Source organism: Balaenoptera musculus, chromosome 16 (genome assembly GCF_009873245.2).
Source record: "Balaenoptera musculus isolate JJ_BM4_2016_0621 chromosome 16, mBalMus1.pri.v3, whole genome shotgun sequence".
Taxonomy (NCBI): domain Eukaryota; kingdom Metazoa; phylum Chordata; class Mammalia; order Artiodactyla; family Balaenopteridae; genus Balaenoptera; species Balaenoptera musculus.
Window position 1 is genome coordinate 49,151,530 of NC_045800.1, and position 18,390 is coordinate 49,169,919.

General features: G+C 36.7%; 1 protein-coding gene across 1 annotated transcript in view; it reads left to right on the forward strand.

Annotated features, from left to right (window-relative positions):
- PTPN20 (protein tyrosine phosphatase non-receptor type 20) overlaps positions 1–18,390 on the forward strand; it is a 69,358-nt gene that overhangs the window by 36,421 nt on the left and 14,547 nt on the right. Inside the window, 2 exon segments of the mRNA XM_036828076.1 lie at positions 5,932–6,080; positions 8,617–8,707. Coding sequence (XP_036683971.1) covers positions 5,932–6,080; positions 8,617–8,707 — 240 coding nt within the window.

Genomic DNA, 18,390 nt, shown 5'->3' on the forward strand with positions numbered 1-18,390 from the left:
TCCAGATATCTGTAATTGATTTTTAGTTTAATTTTATTATGGTCTGAGGTCATACTTTTTATTAATATGTTTTAATTTTTTTTTTTGGTCCCGCCATGCAGCTTGCGGGATCTTAGTTCCCCAATCAGGGATTGAACCCAGGCCCTCAGCGGTGAAAGCGTGGAGTCCTGGACCTCCAGGGAATTCCCCTTTTTAATTTATTAAGGTTTGATTTTTGGCCTAGAATATGGTCTATCTGGTGAAGGTTCCAGGTACACTTGAAATGAATTTTTATTATGTTGTTGGAAGGAGTGTTTTATAAACGTCAATTAGGTCAAGTTGTTCACTTCTTTTCTGTCCCTATTGATTTGCTCTATACTTGTTCCATTTATTCCTGAGTGCTGAGTATTGAAGTCTGTTTTGTCTGTTTCTCCTTGCAGTACTATCAGTTTTTACTTCATGTGTTTTGACTTTCTGTTAGGTGCAAACACATTTAGCACTGTTATGTCTTTTCTGTGAATTGATCCTTTTGTCATTAGTGATGCTCTTTTTTAACAATAGATTTTATTTTTTGGAAGTTTTAAGTTCACAGCAAAACTGAGCAGAAGGTGCAGAGATTTCCCATATACTCCCTGTTCCCACACATGTATAACTTTCCCTGCTATCAATATCCCCCTCTGGAGTGGTATATTGGTGATGAACCTGCATTGACACATCATCACCTGGAGCCTATAGTTTACTTCAGGATTCACTATTGGTGTTGTACATTCTATGGGTTTGGACAAAATGTATAATGACTTGTATCCATCGTTTATAGTATCAAACAGAATAGTGTCACTGCCCTGAAAATCCTTTTACCTCCACTTATTTAACCTTCTCCCCAGGAATGATGTTTTTATCCCTGGCAATGTTCTTGGTCTGCAGTCTATTGTGTTGTTGATATATTCTCTGATATTAACATAGCCACTCCACTTTCTTTTGATTAGTGTTCCCATGGTATATATATTTTCCATCCTTTTACCTTGCCTGTGTTATAGTATTTAAAGTGGTTTCTTGTGGACATTGTATGGTTGGGCCTTACTTTTTCACCCAGTCTCCAATCTCTGTCCTTTAATTGGTGTATTTAGGCTGCTTTTATTTATATCTACTATCTTAGATTTAACTCTACCATCTTGCTCATTGTTTTCTGTTTATTCCTTCTATTCTTTAAATTTTTTCTTATTTTTATGCCTCCTCTTGGATTATCTTCTGATTCCCTTTTTCTTCCCAATTTGCTTATTATTTATACCTCTTTTAAAAATGTGTTCTAGGTTACCCTAGGATTTACAGTATACATCTTTAATTTCTCAGTTTTAGTGTCTTCCTAATTTCTCCTGTCCATCTTTTTTGCAGTTGTTGTCAACCATTTTCATTTTACATAATAATCACAAAATACATATTTACTATTTTTGTTTTAGATAGCCAGTTACCCTTCAGAGAAGTGAAAATTAAGAAAAAAAGATTTATTTTAACTACATTTATGGAATTTTCAGAACTCTTCACTTCTTTATGTAGATTCAGTTTCCTATTCTGTAATATATTTTTTTCTGCTTGAAGATCTTCCTTGAACATTTCCTGTAGTGCAAGTTTGCTGCTAATGAATTCTCTCAGTTTTTGTTTGTCTGTAAAAGAGTTTATTTCTCCTTCATTTTTTTCTGAAAGATATTTTTATTAGTTATAGGATTCTGGATTGTCTTCTGACTTGTGTAGTTAATGATGAACTTTTGGATCTGAGGCTTGGTGTCTTTCATTCATTTTTGGAAAATTACCAGCCATTATTGTTTCAAATATTTCTTCTGCCCAATTCTCTCTCCCAGTCTCTCTCTCCCCCACTCTCTCTCTCTGTCTCTCTCTCTCTCTTTCTCCTATTTTGGAATTCCAATGACAAGAATATTAGTCTGCTTGATTTTGGCCTTTAGCTCTTGGATGACCTCTTTTGTGCCTTTCCCCAACCACTCTTTTCTCTTTCAGTTTGGGTAATGCCTATTGACCTGTTTTTAAGTTCTCTGATTTTTTCCCCCCTTGCCTTTACCAAGCCTATTGATGAGCCCTTTGATGGCATTCTTTTTTCTATTTCAGTATTTTTTATTTTTAGCATTTCTGCTCAATTCATATGGCTTCCATCTCTTTGATGAAATACCTCATTTTTTCATGCAGGTTGTCCACTTTTTTCAGTAAAGCTTTTGGGATTGATCTTAGTTATTTTAAATTCATTGTCTGATAGTTTTAACATTTGTGTCTTATCTCTGACTGGTTCTGTTGACTACTTTGTCTCTTGACAGTTTTATTTTTTCTTTTTCTTGCTTCTTTGTGTGCCATATAATTTTTTTGCTGTTGAAATCTGGATATCTCATTCCTGGAGACTGAGGTAAATAGGAAAGGACATGCTTCTTTCTTCAGTAGGCCTTCATTGTAAGGAGTTGAGTCAGTTTAGTCAGGAATTGAGTTTGAGTTTCGACGTTCCTGTGGTTACTCTCAGTGCACCACCGGCTTTAAAATCCTGTATTTGTTACCTTGTGCTTAGAATGGAAAATGGCATGCCAGAGGGTTTACTTCAACGTATACTCTACCCTCTGCTTTAGGTTTCTCCATTAGGCCTGCATCTCAGAGAGGGTTCCTGTCCATGATTTTGTCCATTCCCCAGTGACAGTGCTCTTATTTGAAATTGTTTTGCTTGCTAACCTGGTGAGAGGTGGGAGTAGCATTTTCTGTTATCCTTGTTCAACCTCAGTCTTAGGCAGGTGCAGTGTCCCTGGGTCTTAGGGGTAGCACTTTCTCAGTTACCCAGTCCCTTCTTCAGGAAAATGATATATTATGGTCGGAGCCCAGGATGCTTTCCTCCTCTCTCTACCCCCAGTGTTAGTGGGTCTTAACATGTGCTTTGAGGCTAGTATGTTTTGCTGCCCTTTTCTCGACTTGTTATGCTTTCGATCCTTAGGGAAGATTGGGTGGGGCTTCATGCCTTTCCTGCAGAAGCTGCTGCTCCCCTCTCCCATCATAAGGGAGGATTTCTTGAGTTCCTCTTGAGCTTCTGATGAGGTCTTTATATGCATTATCTTTTGCTGTTTGCCACTTCTTCTCTTCATTAATTTATGTACGTATCTTTTTCCTATGAATAAGTTTATTTTCAACTGTCTACTTTGTTTTTTGCAGGGTTTGATTTAATTATTAGTTCTATAATCAAGTCCTTTTGGCCTTTAATTTATTTTCTTAGGTCTATAAATTTATTTTCCACCTTATTCTTTTGTTTACCTCATTTTGAACTCATTTAAAATAATTCATATTTTTATTACTTCTTTCTGCAGATGGTGGATTTACAATTTATTTTAGGTTCCATTCAGAATGGATTAAAAATTTTTTGCATGACATATTGCATTACTGACTTTTTCTGCATCTCATGTTTTATTTCCATCTTGTTTACTAACATGTATAGCTCTGCATCTCTTTCATTTTGCTGGTTGAGCATGAATGAATTTTTCTGTCTCTCATTCCATTTGATTTGAGTCTAGTTATCTTCCACTATAAACTACGCGTTGAAGGCTGGATTTAGCCTGAGGACAATGACAAGTGTGCCGAAGGTTAAGAGGAAAGGACCAGAAAGCTCAAAAGGTGTGGATGAATTGTTATGTGACAGATATTATAGATCAGTTTACTCAACATTGATCACACCCTCCTCTTAGCATACCTTCCTGTATGGTCCAGGCAGAAAAACTAAAAATTATATTTCTCAGGCATCCTTGTAGCTATTGTGGATTTGACCAGTCACGTGCACTTAGCCAAGTCTTAAATGTGTAGAGAAGCATCCATGTTGCTGGTACACACCATAGCATGCATGGCATTCCTAGTGCCTCATTATAGCTATGGTGGTACATTACAAGAGCCAGCAGTTGAGGTGGCGACTTCTAATTCCTCCATGGTTGCTAAGGTAGTGTCACCCAGGAGCCAATGGTTAGAGCAGTGGTGTCCAGTTTTCTCAGATTCCTCACTGTGGCAAATGTAGCAGTTTTCTTGGCAGACCATTCTGCTCTGTTATTTTTGGATCATAATGGGGGAAGCACCTGTTCTTCACACCCACCCAATGTTGTTTGTTGGCACCAAATAGCTAGATAAAATTCCTTTTCTGTAAACTGGCTTTCTGCAGAAATTCTGTTATATAATAATTGCCCTTATTTATAGCTGAAGCCTGACCTGTAACACTTTGATTGGAATTCTTGGACCAGGCTGCAGTCAAAAGAAACCAAATTGAAAATGATGTTAACAATAAATATATTTTCTGCCATAGTGGAGGTCCAGAGATGGGAAGTATTCTAGGTTCAATATGATCAGTTGCTCAGTGATGTCATCAAGAACATAGATTCTTTATGGTTTTTTTTTTCATATTTGCTATACTCAACTCATTCCTTCTATGATCACAATAGGGCTGCTTGTGGTAATTGGTGCCTTTTGCTTCTGTGTTTCAAGGGATTGAGGTGGGAGAGAGGCTTGCTTCTCTTGCCCATAAGCCTTGAACAAACTTCTTTTTGCTTCCACTTGACCCAAATCACCTACCTATTACCAAACTATTCACTGGTAAGGGAATTATTGTGGAATGATTAGAAACGGCTTTAACTAACCATGTGGGTAGAATCAGTGTTGAGGAGTCAATTACAGCGTCCATTGTAGTCATTCTACCTTTTCTTTCCTTATCTCTCTGCCTTCTCTCAGCTTTTTTTTTTTTTCCCAGTAAGGCTAGAACACAGTGGGAAGCCAAATTGGTGTTTCTTTTGGGGATCAAAGATGATCAAAATGGCTTCTAGTGGGAATTTTGTCTCCTCTTCTGAGCTTCCTAGACCTCTTCTTATCTTATTAGAGATACTTGTGCGAAATTTTAGGATTTCTGTGACTGTCTTTCCCAACCAACAGTCCCTCACTTCCACCCCTAGAAAGAGCTTTTGGATATAGTAGGGCTCCAGACAAGATGAGTTTCCCAGGGCAGTGCAGATTCTTAGAAACTTCCATCTCTTTTTTATGCCCACTCTTTTGCTTAATTGCTTCTTGTATATTTTTGCTGTTATTTACTTGATTTTTGTTATATATTTAGCTTTGGAAAGAGATTTCACTTGAGCATTTTACCTCAAAATTCTTTTTTAAAATATTCTTTTAATATTGACTTTCTAGATTTATTGCACTTTGGCCAGTGTACATGATCTGTAAAATTTTAGATATCTGGAATCTAGACTATCAAGTGACCTAAAAGACCATTATTTTTTCAAAAAATTCCCATATATACTGTTAAATAGAATGTATTCTCTTCTGTTATGATTGGTTATAATTATATAACTATATAATATATATCTACATCTATAGTACAATATATCATATATAATCACTTGTAATTGTATATAGCATATAGAGATATATATTATATATATATTTTTTTAGTGCTATTAATTACATCATATAGATCTTCTCAATCCGTGGGGTGTGTGTGTGTATGCACATGTGCATGCTTGATCTGTTTTAGAGTTAGAGGTGCGTTAGATTCAGCACATACTCTCATCTCAGACTCTAGGGACTTCCAAACGCTTGGTCCCAGGGAGGGCAAAAGTTCTCTCTTTTTCCCATCCAAGTCTTGTACGTGCATGCCTTGGCATAATTGTCAATACGTACCCTCAATCACATTATAAAACAGAACACTTCTCAAACAGTGTTCTCCAAGAATAGTGGATTTTGTGTAATTTCAAAGTACATAGTCATGATTTTTCCAAAATAAGGATCCTTCCTTTCAAAGTAATAGACTCTTCACCTCTGGAAAGACAAAATTCCATTAATTCTTAAGTGGCTGAGTCTTTACTTAGGAGAAAACAGCAACAATAAAAATAAAATCTCCCTTCACATATATATGTTACAAATATGAATTTTTCTCTTTCTTAGGTATGGAAATTGTTTCTGAAAGGGAGCTAGCTCAGTTGGCTCTGGTTCGACCATTAATATTCAGTATTCATGAGCAATCAACCATCAAGAATTATTTTAAAATGCTTGAGAAAAAAGTATCAGAGTATGAAATCACCCAGGAATTTATGGTAAATATTTTGGTCTTAACCAAAGTCTACATGTGATTTCTTTTTCCACGTCTCAACCAGAAGATTTCTATTCTTTGTTTTCTTTTTCCTTTTTAGATTGAGTATGTTGTTTTTATTTTTAAATATTAAATTGGTTTTTAAAGTAATAGGTGTACATAGTAAAAGAGTAACAGCCTAAAAGGTTATAAAATGGATAAAGTCTCTTTTTCTCCCTTGACTCCTTAGGCCCCCTTTCCACTATTAAATTTGTCGTATAAACTTTCAAAAAAATTGTTGACATGTACTTTACTATTTTACCCTTTCTTTCCTTTTTAAAAGGAAAGGAAAGAAAAAAAAATTCCACATAAGAAATAATTCCCAAATATATTATGAGCACATATCTCATTCTTTTTAAGTGTTGCAGGGTAGTTAATTATATGAATAAAGACTTTCTTTTCTTTAAATAGTCCCCTATGATGGACATTTAGATTATTCTAGACATTGTTATTATGAACAAGAATCACCCCTCTTCATGTACATATGTGTGAGTATTTTTTAGAGCAAAGTCCTAGAAAGACAATCAGTATTTGTGCTATCAAATTTTTAGATCTTTGTTCATCTTTTAAATGACAAATAATTTCTTGTTGATGATCTGATTGGCATTTCTTAATTTGAGAACAAACAGATAGCTTTCCATATGCTTTTAAGCCTTTCATATTTATTTTCAGTGAACTGCTAATTCCAATTGTTTGCTCAATTTTCTATTTATTCTTTTTCATATCAATTAATAACTATATAATGAAGAAATTATACCTTTTGTACGTGTTATACTTATGAAAATTTTCCACTTTGTGTTACACGTATGCGTGCACATACATTTACTGAGAAGAAATAGCTAATTTTTAGTGGTTGGATGTGTCAGTTTTTTCTTTTTGGGCTTCAGGGTTTTCTCTGTCCTTTAGGAATTCCCTTTTCAGTCTAGGAGCATAGCAATTATTTCATGCTTTTTTTTTCTAATATTTTACAATTTTTTCAATATGTAAATCTTTCACCCAGCTAGAATTTAATTTGTTGTAAGATATTTGGTAGGGCCCCAGCATTCTATAGCTAATCAGTTGTCCAAAGATCTTCTTGTCCCAGCTTCTCTTCAGTAATGTGAAATGCCACTTTTTCATATACTGAAGCCACACATATATTTTAATTTATTTTTGTGCTTTTTTTTTTTTTCCCATTGATTTGTTTATTCATGTACTGGTACCAAACTTCTAAAATTAGCATAGCTTTATATTATATTTTACCATTAATTAAGACTAGTCTTCCCTCATTACTCTTCTTTTACAAAATTGTTCTGATTCTTCTTACAGATATTTTTTTTCTAGATTTATTTTAGAATTGGTTTGCAGAAAGATTAAAAGGTACAAATCTGATCATATTATCCTATGGCTTAAAACCTTCTCTGACTCCTCATTCCCCATGGCAGTAGTTGCCAACACTAACTTATGGTAGTGCCAAGTTGGCTACCCAAGAATTACTGAAGAGCTTTTAAAAAGTCTAGACTCTCAGGCTTTATCCACAAATATTCTAATAGGATAGGACTGGATACATATCAATTCCTTTTGTGTATGAAACACGGCCTTCCTAATTAGTTTTAGTTTCCCTTTGGGCTAAATCATGTGCACTGTGCTGTTGTTAACATCCTATTAACTGTTACCCCAAGAGGACATGTATGCCTCCATGCCTCTATTACAGTTCTCCTACCTGGTATGATACCCATTCACCTCTTCTTTCCTTTCACACACACAAATTTCCATGTGACTAACTTCTGATGACTCAGGAAGGCTCAGTTCAAGTGCTACTTTCTTTCTAGGAGCTTTCCTTCCCATCCCTTCAGGTACAATCTAGTGCTGTCATTTATACTAGTGTCTCTCTACATTGATCACACGGCCACCTCTCTAACTGCTGTTAACTTCTTAAGGATGAGGCCATTTTCAGATTCATCTTTGTATTTCAATATCTAGAACAGTGATAAGCACATACTAAATATTCAATTAATGTTGAATTCACAGTTGGTAGAGAAAGTTTTTTGAAAAGGAGAATTCTTTAGTGTCATAGCTATAATTTCTTCATGGGGCAAGGAGTAAATTGTGAGACTTTATATTTTTGTTTATATATTTTGTTGCTGTTATTTTATTATTTTTGTTTATAAAATGATAGATTTACGGGTAGGTCCTAAGAAGGAAATATTCTGTATTGGTTGTTTTTTTTTTTATTTTTAATGAAAAAGAAAAAATCTTGAAGTTCAAGGAATAAAGTATCTCCAGAGAGTTGAACATTTCCTTATCAAGCAACTTGTTGATTGACATCTCAAATTTAAGATATTTTATATAGGACTTTTCCAATGGGGCTCTGACTTCTCTACTTACCATACAACATGTTTAACATCAGGACATGTCATGAAGGGACTTAAGGATTATGAACACTACACAAAAACAAATTTGTTCTTTTCCTTTTTTTTTCTTATAGTAAATACATGACTTATATTTCTTACCCTTTAAACGCTTTAGAACTTAAGAATCTTCCAGCTGTGTTCCACTCTGGGAATGAACTACACAACAGAGACAAAAACAGATACCGAGATATTCTTCCATGTAAGCTAACAATGGTTTTAATTATTTTCCTATTTACATTTGTGAAAAGGTAAAAAGTGGGTTGTATGACTTTCAGTATTAGCCATTTTGACCTGTGACCATGATGAAGAGCTCTGGTAGCTAGCAGTGGATGACCTGGGCATATTCTTGAATATGCTAGAACATGATGAAGGTCAAGTCTTCTATCCCAGGTAAATCTTCTAGTCACTGTCACAGGGCTGTTTTCATAAGTCCTTCAACCTTGTTCTTATGTATTGCTACTTCTCAGGCCATGAACCATCTAAAACATAAAGTCTAATAGTCTGAGACATCTGCCACATTTGATACCCCAAGCCCTTACCACCTTCCCTGGCCATTTTGTTTAGACACACAAATACAATGGAACTATTTATATTCATTGTCCTGGACATTAAAGCTGTCAATCTACTCTCCAACAAGAGTCTGCCCTTTGATTGTTGCCAAAGGGTTGCACATAGCTTTCCTGTGCTGGGTAAAGCTAGTGCTGCACCCCTCCCCACCCAGTTGCAGATTTGTCTGTCTCAGACCATCCACAGAGCAGAAACAAAACAACACCATTTTACTCTTAGGCTGGAAATCTCATTTTTATGCCTCACATTCCTTTCAAAGTCAGAAATTTTCCAAATTAAATTACCATTTTTCTTCCTACAATGTGACCTTCCTCCTTTATTCTATATCTTATCTAGTTTAACCACTCATTTGTCCAAGCCAGAAAACTTCGAGTCACCTGCAGTATCCAAAATGGTCACAAAGTCCTTTTGCTTCTACCTTCTTAATACCTCTAGAGTCCTCCCCCATCTCTTGATTCCCACTGCTGCTAACTTAGATGGAGCCTGCTTTATCTCTCAGCTAGTCTCTGTCTTCTTCACTGCCTCCACTCCCATCTACTCACAGCAGCTACTGAAATGACTTCCCTAAAATGCGAATCAGATCACGTTACCCTCCTTTTAAAGCTCTTCTTTGGTTGTCTGCTACTATCATGGTAAAGTTCTTTAGCATGGCATAAATTTCACCTCTCTAGCTTCAGCTCTCCCACAGAACTTTTTTTGGTTTCTGGGATTCATCCTTGTCTTTCTCTTGTCCCCAAGCCTTTCAATCTGCAGTTCTTGCAAGAACCACCCACCCTCCCTTCTTTGCTGAGGTAATTCTTGCTGTCTTTCAGAGCTAGCTTGGCCAGACTTCCCTTATTTTCCTCAAAGCTAGGTTTGGTGTTTCTCCAGTAGTCTCATACTGTCTTGTGACTACCCTTCCCCACTTACTGAACTGTATTTTAATTATCTATTTACATTCCTATGTCTCCTATTAGACTTGAGGTGGTTGTCATAAAAATCAGAGTAGAACACAGTGACTGCTATCATTGGATAAATACTTTCATGTTTAGTTGGTTCATTCAGATCTAAAATAACTTTATGGTTATAAAAGTAATAAGTACCTTCCCAAGATAGTTAAAATAATTTGTTATGCTGTCTTCTGTGGGGAGAGTGTGCAGAAGTGCATTGATGAATATTTCTGAAATCGGGGTGATAAACCATTATTAGACAGTTTATGAGATAATGCCAACAATTTGGTGCCACTCCAAGAGGTCAAAGGTCCCAATTATATAATTATATCTCTATCTCTACGTATAGGCCGTACCACATGTCAGGTTCTATGACTCCTGGCCCAATACTTTTTCTGTTACTTGTCTTTAAGTCAGGGTATACTCAGAACTAACTAATAATGATAGTGACTTAGACTTCTAGTAGTTTTCCGCTTTTCAGAGCACATTTACACATATCTCATTTAGTTCTTTCTACAATCACATGAGGAGGGCAGAGCAGATGTTAATATCTGAATTTAAGGATGCAAGTCAATAAGGAAAGGATAATCTTTCAACAGATAGTTCTGAACAACTGCATATTCGTATACCAAAAAATTAACTGTGACCCTTACCTCGCACCTTATATAAAAATTTACTCAAAGTAGATGATAGGCCTAAGTATAGGAGTTAAAGCCATAAAACTTCTCAAGAAAACCAGAGAGAAAATTTTAATGTACTTGGATTTGGCAAAGTTTTTCTTAATAAGACACAAAAACCTTGAACTGTAAAAGAAAAAAACAAATTGGACTTCATCAAATAAAAAAAAATACCTATATTGCTCTTCAACACACTGTTATGGAAATTAAAGGCAAGCAACAGACTGGTAGAAAAATACATTCAAAACATTTATCTGACAAATGACTTGTATTTAGAATATAGAAAGAGTTCCTATAATTGATAAGAGGACAAATAGCCCAACATTAAGTGAGCAAAAGATTTGAGCAGCCACTTCACCAAAGAAGATATACGAGTGACAAATATATGAAAAGATGCTCAAATCATTAATCATTAGGAAAATGCAAATTAAAACTATAATAAGGTCTCATTTCATAACCCACTCTAATGGAAGAGAGTTTAACAGTTCCTTATAAAATTACACGTATACCTACCATATGACTCAGCATGTATTTGTGAAGGACTTAGATCAGTGCTGGGCACACTTAAACCTATTACAGAGGAGATTAGGAGTTTAGGACACTCAAAGGCACCAGGGATGCATGGGCACAGAGGGAATGTGAGGCCACGTGAGAACACAGCAAGAAGGTAGTCGGCTACAAGCCATGGAGAGAGGTGTTAGAAGAAACTAACCCTGCTGACCCCTTGATCTTGGCCTTCCAGCCTCTAGAACTGTGAAAATAAATTTCTGTTGTTTAAGTCACCCAGCCTGTGGTGTTTTGTTATGGGAGTCCTAGCAAACTAATGCACTGTATAATTCCATTTATATAAAATTCTAGAAAATTCAAACTAATTTGTATTGACATAAATTTGATCAGTGGCTGCCTTGAGGGCAGGAGTGGAGCAAGATGGATAGATTACAAAGGGACATGAGAACATTTTAGCAGTGTTGGAGATGTTCAATTATCTTTATTGTAATGATGGTTTCATGGGTGCACATGTGTGACAATTATACCTCAATACACTGTTGAAAAAGGTGGTTTGTGAGTGCGAAAAGTATATTACACTTTTTATATTTTGTATAGTTTACCATTATAATATAGATAGCTAGAAAAATATAAGCTTTCTAAGGGAGAGATTCAACAAGCATCCATATATTAGCGAAGTCTCTGTTTCTATTACTATCACCACCGCCAATAATAATAATGGTAATAGTAGTAGCAATTGTTGTTTTTGTAATATCTTTATATGTATCCCGCACTAAGTCCTTCATAGGTAGTAACTCATCTAATCCTCACCACAACCCTATGATGTTGGTACTCTTAGTATCTTTGTTTTACTGAAAGGCTAAAATAAATGACTTTCCTGCACCTCAAATAGGAGACAGACTGGGATTCAAACCTAGGCTTACCCACTCTACAATAGCGCTTCTCTATATTAATTCTTTTTCCAGACTATTAATAGGTTTTCCTGTGAGTTATATTATTTTCTACTTCAAAAAATCATTCTTAGCACTTAAATGATCCATTCTCAGTCATTCTTTATGTAGCTATACAACTATATTTTGCAAGGCTTTTCGTTCTATACTGTTTCATTTTCTATCTTCCTTTAATCTGAGGTCTCTGTTCTGATTAATTAGTTGTTTGGTTAGAGATGGGCTAAGTAGTTAATGTGTTATCAAACTCTGCCTATCTGCAGCTATCTCCTGTTTTTAAATCCTGATAAATGAATCTTTGGTGATTTTAGGATTGTGAGATTTCAGTCCTCTTCTCTCAATTTTCTCTGGGTGTTACTCCACTGTCCTCCAGCTTGCAGTGTTTTAGATGAGAAATATAATGATAATCTGATTCTTATTCTTTTATAAGAAACATTTTTTTCATTCTGAAACCTTAAAACATTTTTTTTTTCCCCTGGAATTCAAGGAATGTTACCAGGTGTATTTCATTTCATTGGTCTTACCTACAACTTATAGAACCTTTTAATCTGCAGACTCGATCTTCTTTTGTAGGAAAGTTTCTTCAGTTATTTAGTAATTGCTCTTTCTCAATCTACTCTTTTTTCTTTTTCTGGAGCTCCTATGATTTATAGGGTTGGTCTCCTGAATCTATCTTCTAAGGCTTATACCTATTATCTATTTCTTTACTTCTGCCTCTTTGTAGTCTTTGCATGTACTTTTTCTTTCTCTCTCTAGTTTGTATTCTTATTTTCTTTCTTTCATTTGGTCTTCTAGGGAATTAATTTAAGTTTCAAGAAAGACCTTCCTCCTTCAGATCATCTACTAAAATTTTTAGCTTATATGATGATTTATTTTATGTGTCAACTTGGCTAGGCCACAGTACCCAGATATTGGTCAAACACTAGTCTCAATGTTGTTGTAAAGATATTTTTAGATTAACATTTAACCAGTAGACATTGAGTAAAGAAGATTCCCCTCCATAATACAGATGAGCTTCATTTAATCAGTTGAAGGCTTTAAGAGAAAAAATTTGAGGTCCCCCGAGGAAGAAGCTATTCTGTCTCCAGACTGCTTTTGGACTCAAGACTGCACCAGCAACTCTTCTCTGGATCTCTGACCTGACAGCCTGCCCTGCAAATTGCAGACTGGCTAGCCCCCATAGTAATGTGAGCCAATTCCTTAAAGTAAATCTCTTTTACTGTGTATATATAGCCTATTGATTCTGTTTCCCTAGAGAACACTGACTAATACAAATTTTGGAACCAAGAGTGGTTCTAGAGGAATAGAATCTTAAGGATAGGTTTTATGAATTGGTTCCCTAATCTGACAAAATTTAAAGGCATTAATGACTTTATTTCTAGTAGTAAAGAGAGCACTGGTAATTCATGGTGTGATATGGCAATAGAGATACACAAAATCTCACCATTGGATATTCCTACTCAAATACTTATAAGAGGCAAGGTTCTAGATAACTGTGTATTTAATACCTTAGAGTATTTTTGTCAAACTAACAAGTATAATGAGATTGGCTGGTTGCCGCTAATTGCACTGGACAAAGTAGGGAAAGAAAGGGTTTCAAATTTCCGGCTCAAGCACCACATAAATGACCTAAAAGTTTTATGTCTGCCCTGAAAGAAACCCCTATCTCCTATAGTCATGGAGCTGAGACATCTGAAAATCTAACCCAGAGTCTTATGTGCAAATGGCTAAAATACAATGGAAATTGAATTCCCAACCTTGCAGGGTGTTTTCTGTTAAAGTGATGACATTGAGTGAGAAGGAATGTGATCCTGAAAATTGGAACAGAAACATATGGGAAGATCCTGGTGAAGATGCACACATCAAATCCCTAAACTCTGAAGAATCTTCTTTGCCAGTGCTACTGATACTGGCACTAATGTGACACTAATTTCAGGAGACCCAAAGCATCACTGTGGTCTACCAGTTAGTGGTGCTTATGGAGGTCAGATAATTAATGGAGTTTTAGCTCAGGTCCATTTCACAGTGGGTCCAGTGGGTGCTGACCCACTATGGTTATTTCTCCAGTTCCGGAATCCATTATTGGACTAAATATACTCAGCAACTGGCAGCATCCCTACATTGGTTCCCTGACCTGTGGAGTGAGGGCTAATATGGCGGAAAAGGCCAAGTGGAAGCCACTAGATCTGATTCTACCTAGGAAAATAGTAAACTAAACGCAATCCTGCATTCTTGGAGAGAATACAGAGATTAGTGCCACCTTCAAGGACTTAAAGGATGCAGGGGTGGTGATTCCGACCACATCCCCACTCAACTCACCTGTTTGACCTATGCAGAAAACAGATTTTAGAGAATGACAGTGGATTGTTGTAAGCTTAAGCAGGTGGTGACTCCAAGTGCAACTGCTGTACCAGATGCGATTTCATTGCTTTAGAAAATCAACACATCCCCTGGTACCTGGTGTGTACCTGTTGATCTGGCTAATGCTTTCTCTCCATACCTGTTAGTAAAGACCAAAAGAAACAGTTTGCTTTCAGCTGGCAAGGCCAGTGGTACATCTTTACTGTTATACCTCAGGGAAATATCAACTCTCCATCCCTATGTCATCTTGGGGGATCTTGATCACCTTTCCATTACTTAATATTATCACAGTGGTCCATTATATTGATGACATCATGCTGATTGAACCTAGTGAGCAAGAAGTAGCAACTGATTGCTCTAGACTTACAGGTAAGACATTTGTGTGTCAGAGAGTGGGAAATGAATCAAAAAATTCAGTGGCCTTCTACTTCAGTGAAATTTCTAGAGGTCCAGTGGTGTGGGGCATGTCAGAATCATCCTTTCTAAGGTGAAGGATAAGATTTGCATCTGACCCCTTCTACAGCCAAAAGAGGCACAGTGCCTAGTGGTCCTCTTTGAACTTTGGAGACAACATATTCCTCATTTGGGTGTGCTACTCTGGCCCATTTACCAAGAGACTCAAAAGCTGCTAGTTTTGAGTGGGGCCCAGAACAAGAGAAAGCTCTGCCACAGGTCTAGGCTGCTGTGCAAGCTGCTTTGCCACTTGGGCCACAGGATCCAGTAGGTGCAATGTCAGTGGAAGGTAAGGATACTGTTTGGAGGCTTTGTCAGGCCCTTATAGATGAATCACAGCTCATGCCCATGGGATTTTGGAGTAAAGCCTTGCCAGTCTCTGTGTATAACTACTCTACTCTTGAGAGCTGTTCCTTTTGAGAAACAGCTTTTGACCTGCTACTGGGCCTTAGTAGAGGCTGAACACTTAACCATGAGCCTGAAAGTTGGGCGTGCACAGCAGCATTCCATCATCAAATGGAAGTGGTGTATACAAGGTCGGGCTTGAGCAGGCTCTGAAGGTACAAATAAGTTACATGAAGTGGCCAAAATGCCCATGGTCCCCTCTCCTGCTACATTACCTTCTCTTTCTCAGCCTGTACCTGTGGCTTCGTGACAAGTTCCCTATGATCAATTGACTGAGGAAGAGAAAACTGGGACCTGGTTTACAGATGGTTCTGCACCACACGCAGGCACCACCTGGAAGTGGACAGCAGCTGCTCTACAATGCCGTTTTGGGGACATGCCTGAAGGACAGTAGTGAAGGGAAATCTTCCCCGTTGGTAGAACTTTGAGCAGTGCGCTTGGTTGTTCATTTTGCTTGGAAGCAGAAATGGCCAGAGGTACAAATCTTTACTAATTCATGGCCTATAGCCAATTGTTTAGCTGGATGGTCAAGGACTTGGAAGAAACATAACTGGAAAATTGGTCACAAGGAAATCTGGGAGAGAGAAATGTGTATAGATCTCTCTGAAAGGGCCAAAAACATGAATATATTTGTATCCTTTGTGAATGCTCATCAAAGGGTGATTTAAGAAGAGGTTTTAATAATCAAGTGGATAGGATGACCTATTCTGTAGATACTGGTCAGCCTCTTTCCCAGCCACTCCTGTCATTACCCAGTGGATTTATGAACAAAGTAGACATGCTGGCAGGAATAGAAGCTATGCATGGGCTCCTCATCAACATGGACTTCCACTCACCAAGGCTGACCTTGCTATGGCCACTGCTGAGTGCCCGATCTGCCAGCAGCAGAGACCAACACTGAGGCCCCAATATGGCGCCATTTCCCAGGGTGATCAGCCAGCTAGTTACTTGATGGCAGGTTGATTACATTGGACTGCTTCTGTCATAGAAAGAACGGTGCTTTTGTTCATAATAAAATAGGCACTAGATATGGATTTGCCTTCCTCGCATACAAGCTTCTACCAGATCTACCATCTGGACCTGCAGGATGCCTTATCCACCATCATGGTAGTCCACACAGCCTTGCTTCTGATCAGGGAACTCACTTGGAGGCAAATTATTTGTGGCAGTGGGCTCATGATCATGTATTACTATCTCCTTTTTGAGGGGAACTTTTCTCCTATGACTACTTGAGTTATTTCTTTCTTGCTAAATACAGGCATACCTGGTTTTATAGCCCTATACTTTATTGTACTTTGCAGATACTGTGTTTTTTACAAATTGAAAGTTTGTGGCAACCCTGTGTTGAGCACATTCTTCCAGCAGCATTGCCTCACTTCATGTCTCTGTGTCACATTTTGGTAATTTTCGCAATATGTCAAACTTTTTCATTATGATTATGTTGGTTATAGTGATATGATCAGTGATCTTTGATGTTACTGTTGTAAAAAGATTACAACTTGCTGCAGGCTCAGATGATGGTTAGCATTTTTTAACAGTAAAGTATTTTTTAATTAAAATACGTATATTGTTTTATAAACATAATGTTATTGCACATTTAGTAGACTACAGTATAGTGTAAACATAACTTTTATATGCACTGGGGAACAAAAAAATTCATGTGACTCGCTTATTGCGATAGTACCTTTATTGTGGTGGTCCGGAACCAAACCCACTATATCTCTGAGGTATGCCTGTGTTCCATAGTTTGTTTCTGAAATTCCTTCCTTTTATATATTACTTTTATATGCTCTGCATCCTTTAGTATTTTAATAATTATTGTCATTTTTTTCACTTTTTTTTTTTTTTTTTTTGAGTTCTGGGAAAATTCCTTAAGCTGGTTTTCTAAATCACTAATTTGTTTTTCTGTTCGCTTCTCATTTTAGGGATTTTAATTGAGTAATTGTGGTTTTTATTTGAAAGCAAGCTTTTATTACTTTAGATTGTTTCATTTTTACATGTTAAATCTCCCTTTTGAAAATAAAAAAATTACTTTCTTCTGCAAAATGGTACATATTCACTATAAAAATTTAGATAATAAAATAGTCACTGCTAGCATTTTGATGAATACTTGCCAGGTTTTTTAATCATATGTTTATATATGATATATATGTATACATACAGATATATGATGAAAGATCTCACTTTAATGCTCTTTTACCTCCTTTATAATTTAATAATATAACAAATTTATGTCAATAAACAGATATACATCATTCTTTTAAATAATAAAATAATGTTTGCTCAAATTTCATTTAAAATACAAATAGGAGTTTTTAAAGTATTCTTCCCTCTTATAGAAAGGAAGACATTTGCTGTGATTTCTCAGAATGATATACTTTTGTGAAGTACTAGATATCTTTATATATCTAGTGATTGTTTTTTCTATTTATTCATATTTACAAGGAGAGATTTATGTTTGCTATTTTGGAATTTGAGAAAGGTTCTGTCAGAAATTGTGTAAGCCCTCTTCAGTGATCTTGGTCATAGTGTTTTTGGGAGATAAGTGGGTCACATGACCTTGAGTAATGGAGAGGAACTATTGGTGAGACCACTGCATGGCAGGGAAGGACCCTCCTTTTATTCTCTCTGTGGGAGCAGTGGTGGAACCAGAGCTCCAGATGTCTGTGTAAAGTGAAGAGAGTTCCTGGGCCAGTGGAGTTTATTAGTGAGCCAAGTAGTTGGATTTTCCCCTCTCCTATTTGTTATAATAGTCCATGTTGGACGAGTCCCATGTTACTTGGAGCAAATCCCCTTTGTAGCATCGTTTTGACACAATACCTTTGATTAGCATGCCACTTCACCACGTGAAGGCTGGGAATGGACATAAAAGATGGCTGCCTTGTGTGTGGGGCATTGGTAGAATTACAGTAATCCTAGGATTTGTATCTGCTCAAGTACCCCAATCTTTTTTTTTTTTTTTTTTTCCTCCCTCTTGGCCCTACTGCTCTGGGCTTACAAGTTCTCCGTATTTGTAGGAGAATGTCATTCACTCAC